Consider the following 15,044-nt stretch of genomic DNA (forward strand, 5'->3'; position numbering starts at 1 on the left):
AGTTGACAAAAGATCGGACTGATAAGTTTTGGTGGACAAAACAGACCAGTCTTTCTGAAATTAATTCTAAAACTAAACTAAATCTAGACTGTCACGAAGATACTCTGTGACCATATACAGACTATGGGGCACATTCCCTCATTTCTCATATACACACACATATATTTACATTGACTTCTGTGATTCTGGAAAGATATATGTTGGGTGCAATTTATGTAGAGTTATTGTGTGTAGTGTGAAAGTCTGTACATGTTTGGTTGTATATTCTGTTCATGTTTCACAAGTTGGTCATTCTTAAGTCTATAAATATCTACAAGACATTAATACAGGTTAAGACATTTATTGATGTAAGTACCACAGATATACATACCAGTCAGGAGCATTATTGGTTCAAAGCCTTATGCGCATATATCTAGTTATTTTTTGATATATTGTTTTGCTTATAGGAGAACTGTATTTATGGAGTTTATGCGTGGCTTGTGTAAACATGTTTGACTACCTGTTGTGAATGTGAATGTTTAATGTTAGACTTACCTGCAGCATGGTATGTTAGGTGGAGCCACGACTTTAAGATGGCCACTGTAACATTCAGTAAGCAGGTGTGGTGAGTGTGGTGTGAGCATGGTTGGAGTACCGACACTTTTTAGTTTGTTTGGTGCAGCAATAGACTGTTGTTACAAACATCTTTCCTGTCCTGTACATTTTTGTTTATTTCTTTGATTTATGTTTTTTTTTTTTTTGTAGCACTGTTTTTTTTCTTCACTGTGGGTTTTTTATACTTTTTGTTAAATATATTGTGCATCAAACATATCCTGCTTGTCCTTGTCAACTCACTGCCTCTAACCGCAAGGTTCATCCACAACATAGAACATATATATTCATAATTAATTATAATCCGTAATTAATTATCCATATATACATACAGTAATTACATGATTGATGTGTTATGGTTTAATTATATTTCACCCATTTGAGCTAATTTGTTACAGTATAGATTAATTATCTACATGAATAATTAATGCTTTTTAATATGGAAATGAATTAACACCGAACTTACTAAAGCTGGACAGTGACATTATTTTCCTCTAGAGCTGCTGTACAGCTGAAATGAACCTTGTTGGATAATTTTTCTGTTATCAAACTAAAGCTGCTTTGAAACAATCTATAATGTAAAAAGTGCTATATATAGAAAGGTGACTCAACTTGATTTTACAAAATTAAAACTTTAATGGGGAGTGAAGGAACTGTAAAATGGACACAGTTTTCAGTCCTGCAGTACCAGTGCAGCAATTAGGAAGCAGTATTGCTGTGGTTTTTAGCTGTGTTGTCTGCTTATCTATTACATATATTCTTTGAGTATGTGTTTGAGGCTGACATCTAGTGGATGTTTTATTATCTGTGACCTTTAGACTTGCAGAGAAACACATCACTCAAACACAGAACCAGGAAACAGGAATCACATGAGTTCAGGAAAATAGAAACTGAAGTGTAGTTGATCTGTGGTGTGTTTTTGTGTCTCTGTATTCATACTATAAAATGGCAGAAGCCAGAATTTTAGTGGATCAGAATGAGTTCCTGTGTCCAGTGTGTCTGGATCTCCTGAAGGATCCAGTGGCCATTCCCTGTGGACACAGTTACTGTAAGAGCTGTATTACAGACTGCTGGGATCAGGAGGATCAGAAGAGAGTCTACAGCTGCCCTCAGTGCAGACAGACCTTCAGTTCAAGACCTGCTTTAGCTAAAAACACCATTCTGGCTGAAGTGGTGGAGAAACTGAAGAAGATTAAACTTCCTGCTGACTGTTACGATGGAGCTGGAGATGTGCAGTGTGATGTCTGTACTGGAAGAAAACACAAAGCCGTCAAGTCCTGTCTGGTGTGTCTGGAGTCTTACTGTCAGACTCATTTTGACCGTCATGAGGAATTTCACTCACGTAAGCCACATAAAGTGACTGACGCCACTGGACGACTGCAGGAGATGATCTGCCAGAAACACGACAAGATCCTTGAGGTTTTCTGCCGCACTGATCAGAAGTGTATATGTGTGCTGTGTATGGATGAACATAAAAACCACAACACTGTATCAGCTGCAGCACAGAGGACAGAGAATCAGGTATGAACTTAAAGACATCCCATTATGATCATTTACAAGCACAACAAAACCCCTTTAAACCAGTAGTTCCCACAAAAAAAGACATACATCATTTACTTATTCTTTTCCTTTTTTTTTTGAGGAACAGTAAATTAGGTATGAAGAAAGAAATGAAGGTTTTTGATGAAAACATTCCAGGATTATTCCCCTTATAATGGACTTCAATGGCCTCTAGATGGTTGAAGGTCAAAATTACAGTTTCAGTGCAGCTTCAAAGGGCTTTAAACGATACCAAACAAGGAATAAGGGTCTTATCTAGCGAAACTGTATATAGGTGCTGGTCACATAATTAAAATATATCATCAAAAAGTTGATTTATTTCACTAATTCCATTCACAAAGTGAAACCTGTATATTATATTCATTCATTACACACAGACTGATATATTTCAAATGTTTATTTCTTTTAATTTTGATGATTATAACTGACAACTAAGGAACACAACTAAGCTTTATAAACACAAATGATCACCTTCCACGTGCTTCCGTTTTCCGTATTCTTCAAAAAGCTTACGCTGTATGTCCTACGCCTTCCCTATTCTACTTAGGGAAAAAATATAACTGGTGCTGCGTTCGTTCCGTAAGTAGAATAGGGAAGGCGTAGGACATGCAATCATTTGTTTATATAAAGCATAAACATTTAAAAAAAAAATTACAAAATGATCAATCGTTTCTCTAGATAAGACCCTTATTCCTCATCTGGTATTGTTTAAAGCCCTTTGAAGCTGCACTGAAACCTTCAACCATCTGGAGGCCATTGAAGTCCACTATAAGGTGAAAAATATAATGTTTTCATCAAAAACCTTCATTTCTTTTTGACTGATGAAAGAAAGACATGAACATCTTGGATGACATGGTGGTGAGTAAATTATTAGGAAAATTTTATATGAAAGTGGACTAATCCTTTAAAGTCCCCATGAACCGGAAGTTGCAAATGAGTTTTATCCAGTGTTGTGACGTATTTCCAAGTGAAACAGAATATTGAATAAAGGGCAGAGTTTTACTTTAGCGCTCCTCCTCTCCATCTCTCGCTCATAGCAGACTAACGGTTGGAGGGGAGTGGTTTACGCATTTTCAATCCAAGCAGTCAAACTGACGTCATCAGAGAAGTGTAATGCCATTCCAGACCGAAAGTACATTTTTTTGATTAAAGATTACTGCGACAAACAATTTTTTTCTGTGTTTTAACTTGCACAGATTAATTGTTCACCACAAGTCTAGTAATATGCACTAACAAAGTAAAAAGTGTCAATTTTGATTTCATGTTGACTTCAAGGAATGTCTCATCTGTCTGTATATTGAAAGTCAATGGAATCCAAAAGTTTTAATATTCAAAAAGGACATTAAAGGTGCCATCGAACGTTTTTTTACAAGATGTAATATAAGTCTAAGATGTCCCCTGAATGTGTCTGTGAAGTTTCAGCCCAAAATACCCCATAGATTTTTTTTAATTAATTTTTTTAACTGCCTATTTTGGGGCATCATTAAATATGAGCCGATTCAAGCTGCGGCCCCTTTAAATGCTCACACTCCCTGCCCATGGAGCTCGCGCTTGCCTTAAACAGTGCATAAACAAAGTTTACAAAGCTAATATAACCCTAATATATAATATAGTACACAGCTAATATAACCCTCAAATGGATCTTTACAAAGTGTTCGTCATGCATGCGGCATGCATACATCGGATTATGTGAGTATAGTATACTGTTATATTGTTTACATTGATTCTGAATGAATTTGAGGCTGTGATCCGTGGCTAACGGCTAATGCTACACTGTTGGAGAGATTTATAAAGAATGAAGTTGTGTTTATGAATTATACAGACTGCAAGTGTTTAATAATGAAAATAGCGACGACTCTTGTCTCCGTGAATACAGTAATAAACGATGGTAACTTTAACCACATTTAACAGTACATTAGCAACATGCTAATGAAACATTTAGAAAGACAGTTTACAAATATCACTAAAAATATCATGATATCATGAATCATGTCAGTTATTATTGCTCCATCTGCCATTTTTCGCTGTTGTTGTTCTTGCTTGCTTACCTTGTCTGATGATTCGGCTGTGCACAGATCCAGACGTTAATACTGGCTGCCCTTGTGTAATGCCTTTCATAATGTTGGGAACATGGGCTGGCATATGCAAATATTGGGGGCGTACATATTAATGATCCCGACTGTTACGTAACAGTTGGTGTTATGTTGAGATTCGCCTGTTCTTCGGAGGTCTTTTAAACAAATGAGATTTATATAAGGAGGAAACAATGGAGTTTGAGACTCACTGTATGTCATTTCCATGTACTGAACTCTTGTTATTTAACTATGCCAATATAAATTAAATTTTTCATTCGAGGGCACCTTTAAGGATTAAAGAAATCCATAAAACTCCAAGGGGGTGACCTAAGTCTTCTGAAGCCATAAATAATATGATGGCGTGTTTAGTCACGTGACATGCATGTGCCAATGAGGTTTAACGTGTCACCATATTTGATTTAGGCTCTAGAAACAGAGACATTATTCAAAATATCTTCTTTTGTGTTATGCAAGAGAAAATCAATTCAAGTTTGGACAGACATGAGAATGAATAAACAATGAAAGAATTTACATTTCTGGGTGAACTATCCCTATTAAAACTAGGCATTGATCAAATAATTCTGGCACTTATGATTAAAACTATAACCTTATCATGAAAGATCTTTAACCCCTCAATCTCACCACTTCAATGATACTGGATTCATATCTGTTTACTTGATGATTTATGTGATGTTTCTCCTGTCATTGGTTTGTCCTTTAGCACCAGCTGAAGGAGACGCAGAAATTGTTCCAGCAGAGGATCCAGCAGAGAGAGAAAGATCTTCAGCAGCTGAGAGAGGCTGTGGAGTCTCATAAGGTGAGTTTGGAGAAGAAGAGAAGTTTGAGAAGTCTCAGTCAGGACTCACTGAAGCCACTGTGTGATTGTGATGTGTGTCCTAACAGCGCTCTGCACAGACAGCAGTGGAGGACAGTGAGAGGATCTTCACTGAGCTCATCCGCTCCATTGAGAGAAGCCGCTCTGAGGCCACACAGCGGATCAGAGATCAGGAAAAGACTGCAGTGAGTCGAGCTGAAGGACGACTGGAGCGACTGGAGCAGGAGATCAATGATCTGAGGAGGAGAGATGCTGAGCTGGAGCAGCTTTCACACACACAGGATCACATCCATTTCCTGCAGGTAACAGAGATCTAGAAGAACAGGATCATAGAGGACTTGAGCAAGAGACTCACAGAGGAACATTTCATGAGAGCAGAATGAGCCGTTGACTGAAGTGTTGATCTGCGTGTTCGGTTATTATATCATCATCAGTCAGACTCTCATCTGATCATCTTCTTTTGAAAGAGACACACTTACAAATGCAGTTCAGCTCTGGAAATCTCTTAGGAAACATTTTTCTGAAAGATACATTGAGCTTCCAGACAACATATTGTAGGAACCAAAATTAGCTCAAATAAAATAATTAATTTATAGGGAATTATAAAGAGTCATTTAGTTTACAACCAAGCAACTGAGTCGTCCAGCGTTCATTTGCTCGAGCCATAATAAGCTTTTGTAGCGGATATGAATATCCACTATCGTGAAAACACTGATTAGAGCCCGGTAACTTTAAGATTGACAGTTTAAGACATTGAATTTTACAAGCCCATAATACAAGACACTTTCTTTTAAAATCTACAAGAGACTTTATTTATTTCAACACAAACTAATCTAACACAAACCCAAACACAAACATTCATATGCATTGCAGAAAGAAAGGAAATGAGAGAGAAAGAGTTTTAAGAGAGAATGAAATGATGAACAGGATTTCTAGAAAAAAGACCTGACCTGAACAAACCATGAATCATTAATTTATTGCACCAGTTCAGCTTTAGAATCTGGAGGTACTTGCTTGAGTCGACTTTAAATGGGAAACTCCTCGTTGGCGTGGAGAGAAGGGTTTTCCGAGTCAATGATTTGTTGCAGAATCTTTTCAGTTAGTTGAGGCAGCAGAAGTCGTTGGTTAAACTTTGTGGCAAACTTAGACTCTCAACGGAAAGAAAGTTAAGTGAAAGAAATGAAAAGTGAGTGAAAGTTGGATGGCTTGAATGAGCTGCTTGTCTGTCCTTTGTCAGCTTAGTCTTGTCTTTGTTTCGTTCTTCTTGTTACTCTATGGTTACTTTTTTCTTACTACAGTAGTTTCGTTACTGTGATGTGACTATTTAAACTTAGGAATTTGTCCCACCTCTGTGAGGAGTTATGGCCAATCAGATATCGTCTTGTTTCAAAAGGTGGCTTTTATCCACCCCCAATCATAAAATAAGCGTTATCTCCAGTCTCTGGAATTGCTGGCTTTGGCAGAGAGTACTGTTTAGATAATTTGTATTAAATGGATTATGATACACTTTACACAGATTTCATTCAAGCCATGATTTAAATGAGAAAAAGAGATTTAAACACATATCAGACAAGAAATACTTTCATTCAACCATTCAATAGTTATACAGTTACATGAGTTGTGGGTGTTCTAAAACATAACTGGTCACATGTAGCATGTGTAGACATGATATAAAATTTATGCAGTTAAAAGATGTTTGATAAGTCCATTTTAAATGGTTTGGAACAATTTGATGCAGTTTTAGTTGTAGAACAGTCTTTGTGGTTTTTCTGTAAAGTTAGGTCACCCAGAGAAACAGGCCTCTCTCTCTGTCTCTTTTGATCTGGAGATCAAAGACTCTTTATCTTCTGGTGACCATTTGGTTGCTACCAATGGTTTAAGTTTTGTCACCTCTCCTTCAGTCAGGAAGCATGGGTGCCATAAGAGTACTTAGCAAGGGGTTGTTCTGTAGACGGACTGGAGCCGAAAATTAGATAGCTTGGGTTCCCTTTCAGTTGGTCACTTTGACATTACGTCAGAGACTGACGAAATGGCGGTCTCGCCTGAGAGCCCTATCACCTTCGAGTGCTAACAAAACAAGCCAATGATACTAAGAGTATCTTGGTCTGTGGAATTAGCATGCGCAAGCTCCGCCCCACACTGTGGCTATATAAGGAGCAGCGCAAGCAACTCGCATTCAAGCGTCAGCATCTGCGAACTCAGACAAGTGTAAGTACCAATCTTTTATACTCCAAGTGTTAGATAATGATTGGTTAGATCTGAATTAATAAGTGACGTAACATTTGAGTCTTCCCGGCAGAACTTGCGCTAGAGCTTCATTTTCTGGATGCGGTCGTTATATGGCTCCTCTTGACGGCCATGATCGCTGTCTTATGTGTTTTGGCTTCCAGCATGCTAAGGCGGCTTTCGTGGATGGTTCATGTTCTTATTGCGGGAACATGACCATCAAGATGCTTAGATCTAGACTCGATTACCTTAAACAGTATAGAGTCCCCTCTGCCACACCCCGATCTTCGGCTGGTGGCCAGGGTGATCTGAGGGTTACGGTGTGGAACACCCCGACGAGTCAGCCTCCTGGGGCCGCACGCCCTCCCAAGCATCTCAGCCGGTGGAGCTTCCGGTGGGCCCTGCTGCCTCTTCCTCTAGGGGACCCAGCATCTCATTCGGGGCTCCAGAGGATAATTGTATGTCGATCGCTGCATCTCAAGGCGGGTTTGAGTCCTCGGGAGATGAAGATTCGGCTGCGTTGCCTCCCCCTGGGAGAGCGGCGTCGTCCGAGTCAGATCCCGAGTTGACGGCCATGCTTGCCCAGGCAGCTGAGAGCATTGGGTTGGAGTGGAATCCACCCTGTCCTGAACACTCGAGGCTGGATGATTGGTTCCTGGGGGCTGCACGCCAAGGCACCCCACAGGTTCCATTCTTCCCGGAAGTGCATGAGGAGGTTACCAGTTCTTGGAGGGCACCTTTAACTGCCCGAAATCGTTCTGCTGCCTCCTCCGCCTTCACCACCCTCGATGGCGGGGCGGCTAAAGGGTATGCTGGGGTACCCCCTGTGGAGCGCTCGGTTGCGATGCAGTTGTGTCCTCCGGGCGCCTCTACGTGGCGCGGCGATCCCAAGCTCCCGTCCAAGGCCTGTAAGATCTCATCCACGCTTGTGGCCAAGGCTTACAGAGCTGCGGGTCAGGCTGCCTCTACTTTGCACGCCATGGCCACCTTGCAAGTCTACCAGGCGAAGGTGCTCAAAGGCCTGTATGAGGCGGGTGCTGACCAAGCGGCCCTTCAGGAGGCACGCACGGCCGCCGACCTCGCCCTCCGGGCTATGAAGGTCACGGCGCGGCCTATTGGTCAGGTGATGTCCACTTTGGTGGTCCAGGAGTGCCACCTATGGCTGAACCTGGCAGACGTGAGGGAGTCGGACCACTCTCAGCTCCTAAACTCCCCTGTCTCTCAGGCCGGCCTTTTTGGCGATGCGGTCGAGGTTGTTGCCCAGCAATTCTCGGCTGCTCAGAAGCAATCTGAGGCGATCAGCCATATCCTGCCCCGGCAGCCAGCTGCTGCTCCTGCACCTCCGCCGGCCCAGGTGCCTCAGTCTGCTCGTTGTGAGGCCGCCCTCCCGCGGCCCCCTCCACTCCCGCTCGGCCATAGCAGCAGCCTACACCCCGGGCGCAGCGAGGAGATAGCCGTGGGAAGGCGGCACAGCCCGTCTCCGCCCCTCCACCTGCCAAGCGTCAGGCCAAGAAGCGGCGTTTCTGAGACGGGCGACCCGAAGTCAGAGATGTCAGCTCTTCAGGAGTCGGTAGGCAGGGCCGCTCCTTCCCCCGCTGGAGGGCCGGGGGAGAACCACTCCATCTTTTTCGCCACTGGCTGCCAGTGGTACCCAAATCTTCACTAAAAGAGCTGTGCTCTGTCTTCCCGCACCACTCTCATCCCCCCCCTCTCGCTGCCCCACCGAGGGTACACCTGTGGTTCCTTTGACCCCGCTGGTACGGTTCCTGGGAGCCTGGTTAGAGCTACCCAACCTATCCCGCTGGCTCATTTGAACGATCAGGCTCGGCTATGCGATTCAGCCCCCCACCCCCAGGTTTTGGGGAGTCCGTGCCACGATGGTGGGCAAAGATGCTCCTGTCATGCGTACGGAGATCGCTACCCTCTTGAAGAAGGGTGCGATCGAGCCAGTCCCTCCAGCCGAGATGAAGTCAGGTTTTTACAGCCCATACTTCATTGTGCCCAAGAAGACAGGTGGGTTACGACCAATCTTGGACCTTCGGGCCTTGAACCGAGCTCTTCACAGACTCCCGTTCAAGATGTTAACGCCCAAACGCATTTTTGAATGTGTTCGTCCACTAGATTGGTTTGCAGCCATTGACCTGAAGGACGCGTACTTTTATATCTCCATTCTTCCTCAACACAGACTGTTTCTTCAGTTTGCTTCCGAGGGGCAGGCATATCAGTACAAAGTTCTCCCGTTCGGGTTGGCCCTGTCTCCCCGCGTCTTTACCAAGGTCGCGGAGGGAGCTCTTGCTCCCCTCAGGGTCCAAGGTGTCCGTGTCCTCAACTACCTCAACGATTGGCTGATTCTAACTCACTCTCGAGAGTGGTTGTGCGAGCACAGGGATCTTGTGCTCAGACACCTCGCCCGTCTGGGCCTTTGGGTCAACTGGGAGAAGAGCAAACTCTGTACATGCAGCTTACGAGCGAGTACGCGCAGTCTCTGCTGAATTGCCTGATTCAGTTCGACGGCAAGCTAGCGGTTCCACTGAAACTTTTTCAGAGGCTCCTGGGGCATATGGCTTCCACAGCGTTTGTTAGTCCGCTGGGGTTGCTCCATACGAGACCGAGATGGTCATGCCAACAACGTTTCGGCTCGGGCTTGAGCCTTGTCCACTAGTCAAGTTTATGCTTTGAAGTGGAAACTCATCACCTGGTGTTCCTCTAGGAATGAGGACCCCCGGACATGCCCGATCGAGTCTGTGCTCTCCTTCCTTCAAGAAGGGTTGGATCGAAGGCTGTCTCCTTCCACCCTTAAGGTCTATGTGGCGGCGATTTCAGCCCATCATGACCTTGTCGAAGGTAAGTCTTTGGGAAAGCACAACCTGGTCGTTAGATTCCTCAGGGGGGCGAGGAGACTTTTTCCTCCCCGCCCTTCTAAAGTTCCCTCTTGAGACCTCTCTCTGGTTCTATCTGCGCTCCAGAGAGCTCCCTTTGAACCTTTGCTTTCGGTTGAGCTAAAGGAGGGAATGGAGACCTTACGTCCCCTTGCCACAATCACTGTTCCGCTGATCGGCCGGGTCACTTGGCTCGGCTCCTCAGCGAAGACTTGAATGCGAGTTGCTCCTTATAGACCCACAGTGTGGGGCGGAGCTTGCGCATGCAAATTCCGCAGACCAAGATGCTCTTCGTATCATTGGCTCGTTTTGTTAAGACTCGAAGGTGATAGGGCTCTCAGGCGAGACCCCCATTTCGTCAGTCTCTGACGTAACGTCTCCGTTCCCTCCTTCAGGGAATGAGGGTTACATACGTAACCTAGACGTTTATGAAATTATGTTTTGAAAGAATCATCTGAATGATTTATTTGTCTGGTTCAACCACAGTCCTTACAAGATCAAAACATTAATATTTAAACTTTGTTTTACAACTATGTGAAATCCATGAACTTGATGGTGCCAAGTTTCACCCAGCTAGATTTCCGATGTCTTTACTTATTTTTTTACAATCGTTGACTACAAATTTTGAGTAATGTTTACCAAAATTAGATAATAAAACCTTTTATAATAATTTTCATTAACACATCAATGAATTTAACAGTGAAGTTCTCAAACAGGAAGTGAGGCTGTATATTATCAATGCTTCAGTGTATTTAAAACACAAAACCTGACATTGGGATTGTGTCCTTCCAAGAGTCCTTGGAAATTTCAGAGCCACTATCCTGCCATGTGACGCCATTGATGCTCTTCATCTGTTACATTTATGTTATTGCCAGATGTTTGATCATCAAGTTCACATATGGTGTAAGTGTCAAATGCAAGAACTTATAGCTCTAACATGATATAATGAATATGAGAAGAATGAATCTGATGCTGTGAAAGTGCTGGATTGAGGAGAGTTACTAAAGATCAACAAGAGCTGCTCAAATCTGACAGTAGTGCAGGTTATTGGCTGAAGTGTGGAGGTGATGATTTTGATTTCTGTTTTCTGTAGAGTTTCCAGTCTCTCTCAACTCCTCCTGAATCTACAGATGTAAATGACGATCCCTTCATTTCTCTCTCCTCTTTTGATGTTGTGAGAGAATCTGTCCGTCAGCTGAGAGACAAACTGGAGGATTTCTGCAAAGCGGAGCTCAAGATGTTCTCTGACAGAGGTAAAGTCATGGAGATTCATCTGCTCTCAGAAATGATCCTCCATCTCATATCATGTAGATCATCGAATTAGGAATGTCTGAGGAACGGATGCAGGGATCATTTTCTCTTGACATGGTAATCACACTCATGTCTGTTGATTTCCACAGTCACTTACAGCAACATTGTTCACTGGACCAGGAACGACTTCCTACAATGTAAGTCACTGAGAAAACAAGCAGCAAAACTCACTGAGTGTGTTCATGTTCTTCCTGTAGAAGGAGAACGAAAACATGACATAAGAGATTTATAGTATATCATGTAAATGATGATTTGCACAGGATATCTGGTAAAGGCAAGCTCACACTACAGGACTACATGAATTGCCATGGTGCTCACACTACACAACAAGTTTTCTCATCATCTTCTTGTCTTTAACCCCTTTACATAGAGATTGCAGACAACCCCAGATTAATGTTGTTGAGTATTCACTGCACTTTAAATCATCACACTCTTACTTTTTTGGGACAAACTGAGTATCGTTAGAAAGATTAAAGACTCCAGCTTTGATATTTGACAACTGTTCATGATTAAACTAGTTTGCAGTGACATTAATTTCTTAAAGGATTTGTTCACTTTCAAATGAAATTTACCCCAAACTTTACTCACCCTCAAGCCATCCTAGGTGTATATGACTTTCTTCTTTCTGATAAACACTCTTGGAGATATATTAATAAATATCCTGACGCATCCAGGCTTTATAATAGCAGTGAACAGGACCAATGAGTATGAACTGAAGAAAGTGCTTCCATCCATCATAAACACAAATGATCTCCTTGTAGGTGCTTCTGCTTTCTGCATTCTTCAAAACGCTTACTCTGTATGTCCTACGCCTTCTCTATTCTACTTACGGAAAAAAAACTGGCGCTGCATTTGTTCCGTAAGTTGAATAGGGAAGGCGTAGGACATACAGCACAAGCGTTTTGAAGAATACGGAAAATGGAAGCACGTGCAAGGCGATCATTTGTTTATATAAAGCATATACATTTAAAAAAAATTAAATGGCTGATCGTTTCGCTAGATAAGACCCTTATTCCTCGTTTGGTATCATTTAAAGCCCTTTGAAGCTGCACTGAAACTGTAAATTTGACTTTCAACTGTTTGGAGGGCATTGAAGTCCACTATAAGGAGAATAATCCTGGAATGTTTTCATCAAAAACCTTAATTTCTTTTCGACTGAAGAAAGAAAGACATTAACATCTTGGATGACGGGGGGTGAGTAAATTATCAGGAAAATTTTATTTAAAAGTGGACTAATCCTTTAAACCACCATTGAATGTTCGTTTTAATTGAGTTTAATTGTATATGAATCTTAAATTGTGTTATATAGCTTGATGCCAATTGTAGCTCTAATGCACCTCACACGCCAGGAGTTATATTTATTTCACAATCTATTTTGTTAAAAGAATTCACAAAAGGTTGAAGAATACTTTTTTTTCTGGAAAGACTTCAGATAATAGGTGAATGAATGTATAGTGGGATGAAAGTGGTGTAGATGGGCAAGCCATAATGCCACAATAAATAATGGCTGAATAGAAACAAAAGGAAAATGATAAAAGAATAATGAAGATTTAGGGCCCTATTTTAAGAATCTAAGCACATGTTCTGAAGCACATGGCACAGGTGTACTCATTAGGGTGTGCCCGAATCCACTTTTGCTAGTTTAACAACAGAAAGAATTACATTAGAAAATAGACTGCTCACATGAACATGGTCTTAGGAAATGCTTCATAAAATTAATAGTTTTCATGCAAGACTTTAGAGAGCCGCTGTCCAAGTCATGTATACAAAAAAAGATGACAATAAAGGTGGGAACAAATGAGCAAAAATAAATGCGGGCTGCACACACAGAATTCATTAAATGTCTTTTCAGCAGAAAACTGACAGTAAAAAAATATATCATAATGTGGAAGACCATGTATTTAGATTTTAAAAATATATTGTTAGTTTATTAGAATAAAACAATTATCAAATTGTCACCTCGCATTCATATACGATAAGCATGCATATATGAGCAGTTTATTATTTTGTTTCTTCGCTCGCACTACATACAAAAACGTGGTGATAATATCAAACAGGTTTGAAAATATCTCAGCGTCTGTGACTGCTAGAGACAGTTCCAGATAATGTTACTGACCTGCTCATGTTTGACGAGCACTGATTTGGTGGCGTTCTGGGGGTTTCGTTGCAAACTTTGGAAATCTATCTGCGACAGCAAAATCAAGCCAAAAATCCTGTACTGAGACACTGCTGATATATTAAACATGAAGAGTTCAGATACATTCATAATTCATAATAATACATCAGATTCATAATTCCTGATTGTGATGTGTTTTATCTCCATCAGATTACCATCAGTTCACTCTGGATCCAAACACAGTGAATGAAAACCTCCGTCTGTCTGAGAATAACAGAGTGATTACATTTACTGGCTCACTCCAGTCATATCCTGATCATCCAGACAGATTTGATAAAGAGTGGCAGGTGTTGTGTAGAGAGAGTGTGTGTGGACGCTGTTACTGGGAGATTAAATGGAGTGGTGATGATGGTGTGTTTATATCAGTGTCATATAAGAGCATCAGCAGGAAGGGACGGGGTAAAGAGTGTGGGTTTGGATCTAATGATCAGTCCTGGTGTTTGGTCTACTCTTGTGACAGTTGCTCATTCTGGCACAATAACATACGGACTGAACTCCCTGTAGAGTCCATCAGTAGAATAGGAGTGTATGTGGATCACAGTGCAGGAACTCTGTCCTTCTACAGTGTCTCTGGAGACACAATGAGCCTCATCCACACAGTCCAGACCACATTCACTCAACCGCTCCATCCTGGATTTATTGTTTATCCTGGGCATCGGATTAGATCAGTAGTGAAACTATGTTGATGAATCAGAATAGATTCTACCCATAATGCTTTGAGCTCATGATAAATCAGTATCAGTGAGATGTTATAGAGTCTCTTATTTTCCTTTTCATTCCATTAATGCTACAGCTGAACTTCTGTCAGTGAAATAACATGTCAGGCCCTGTCCACACAAACATGGTTATTTTCAAAAATGCAGCTTTTTCTGTGCGGGTTAGAATAAAGAATAAATGAGTGTAATGAGTGTAATGAATCCTCATATAGACATTGAGATCAGTGTGTGTTTGTGAGTCATAATGAGTGACGGTGTGTATCTGTGCTTTTCTTTTCACTGATTATTTCCTTTTAATTAAAATGTTCACACACAGAATTCATTAAAATGTGTTATTCAATAAAAGAAATTGTAAAAGAAAATGTAAAAGAAAATGTATCAATCCAGATCATCTGATCATACTGTAAAGCCTTGATCAATGAAAGTATGAGAACAATTATTCTGCTGCTCTCAGTGCTGTAATGAACACAGGTAATTCAATATATTAATATACTTCAATTTCATCAGAGTAAATGATGAAGTGTAGTGTTTCAGCAGAGGATTTCAAACACTCTCATGAGCTTCTTCTGCATCTAGCAGCACCTTCAGATATGAGTGACCCATCTACTTCCAAGCTACTTTGGGGCCCGTATGGGGCCATTGCAGGCAGCCCACAGTGGGCCCAGATACCGGCAT

General features: G+C 41.6%; 1 protein-coding gene across 1 annotated transcript; it reads left to right on the forward strand.

Moving 5' to 3' along the window:
* Positions 1 to 1,456: 1,456 nt before the first annotated feature.
* LOC137024665 (E3 ubiquitin/ISG15 ligase TRIM25-like) lies at positions 1,457 to 14,586 on the forward strand. Its single transcript, XM_067392460.1, has 6 exons — positions 1,457 to 2,112; positions 4,948 to 5,043; positions 5,130 to 5,363; positions 11,260 to 11,419; positions 11,567 to 11,614; positions 13,804 to 14,586. Exons 1-6 carry the CDS (start codon positions 1,537 to 1,539, stop codon positions 14,337 to 14,339), a joined length of 1,650 nt encoding a protein of 549 aa, XP_067248561.1. The 5' UTR covers positions 1,457 to 1,536; the 3' UTR covers positions 14,340 to 14,586.
* Positions 14,587 to 15,044: the final 458 nt, after the last annotated feature.

Source organism: Chanodichthys erythropterus, chromosome 8 (assembly GCF_024489055.1).
Source record: "Chanodichthys erythropterus isolate Z2021 chromosome 8, ASM2448905v1, whole genome shotgun sequence".
NCBI lineage: Eukaryota > Metazoa > Chordata > Actinopteri > Cypriniformes > Xenocyprididae > Chanodichthys > Chanodichthys erythropterus.

Bases quoted from the DNA above. Each gene is read 5' to 3' on its own strand.
- LOC137024665 (XM_067392460.1), top strand. From the start codon at position 1,537: ATGGCAGAAGCCAGAATTTTAGTGGATCAGAATGAGTTCCTGTGTCCA. The intron at 2,113-4,947 runs GTATGAACTTAA...TTTGTCCTTTAG, and splicing joins CACAGAGGACAGAGAATCAG to CACCAGCTGAAGGAGACGCA. The intron at 5,044-5,129 runs GTGAGTTTGGAG...GTGTCCTAACAG, and splicing joins AGGCTGTGGAGTCTCATAAG to CGCTCTGCACAGACAGCAGT.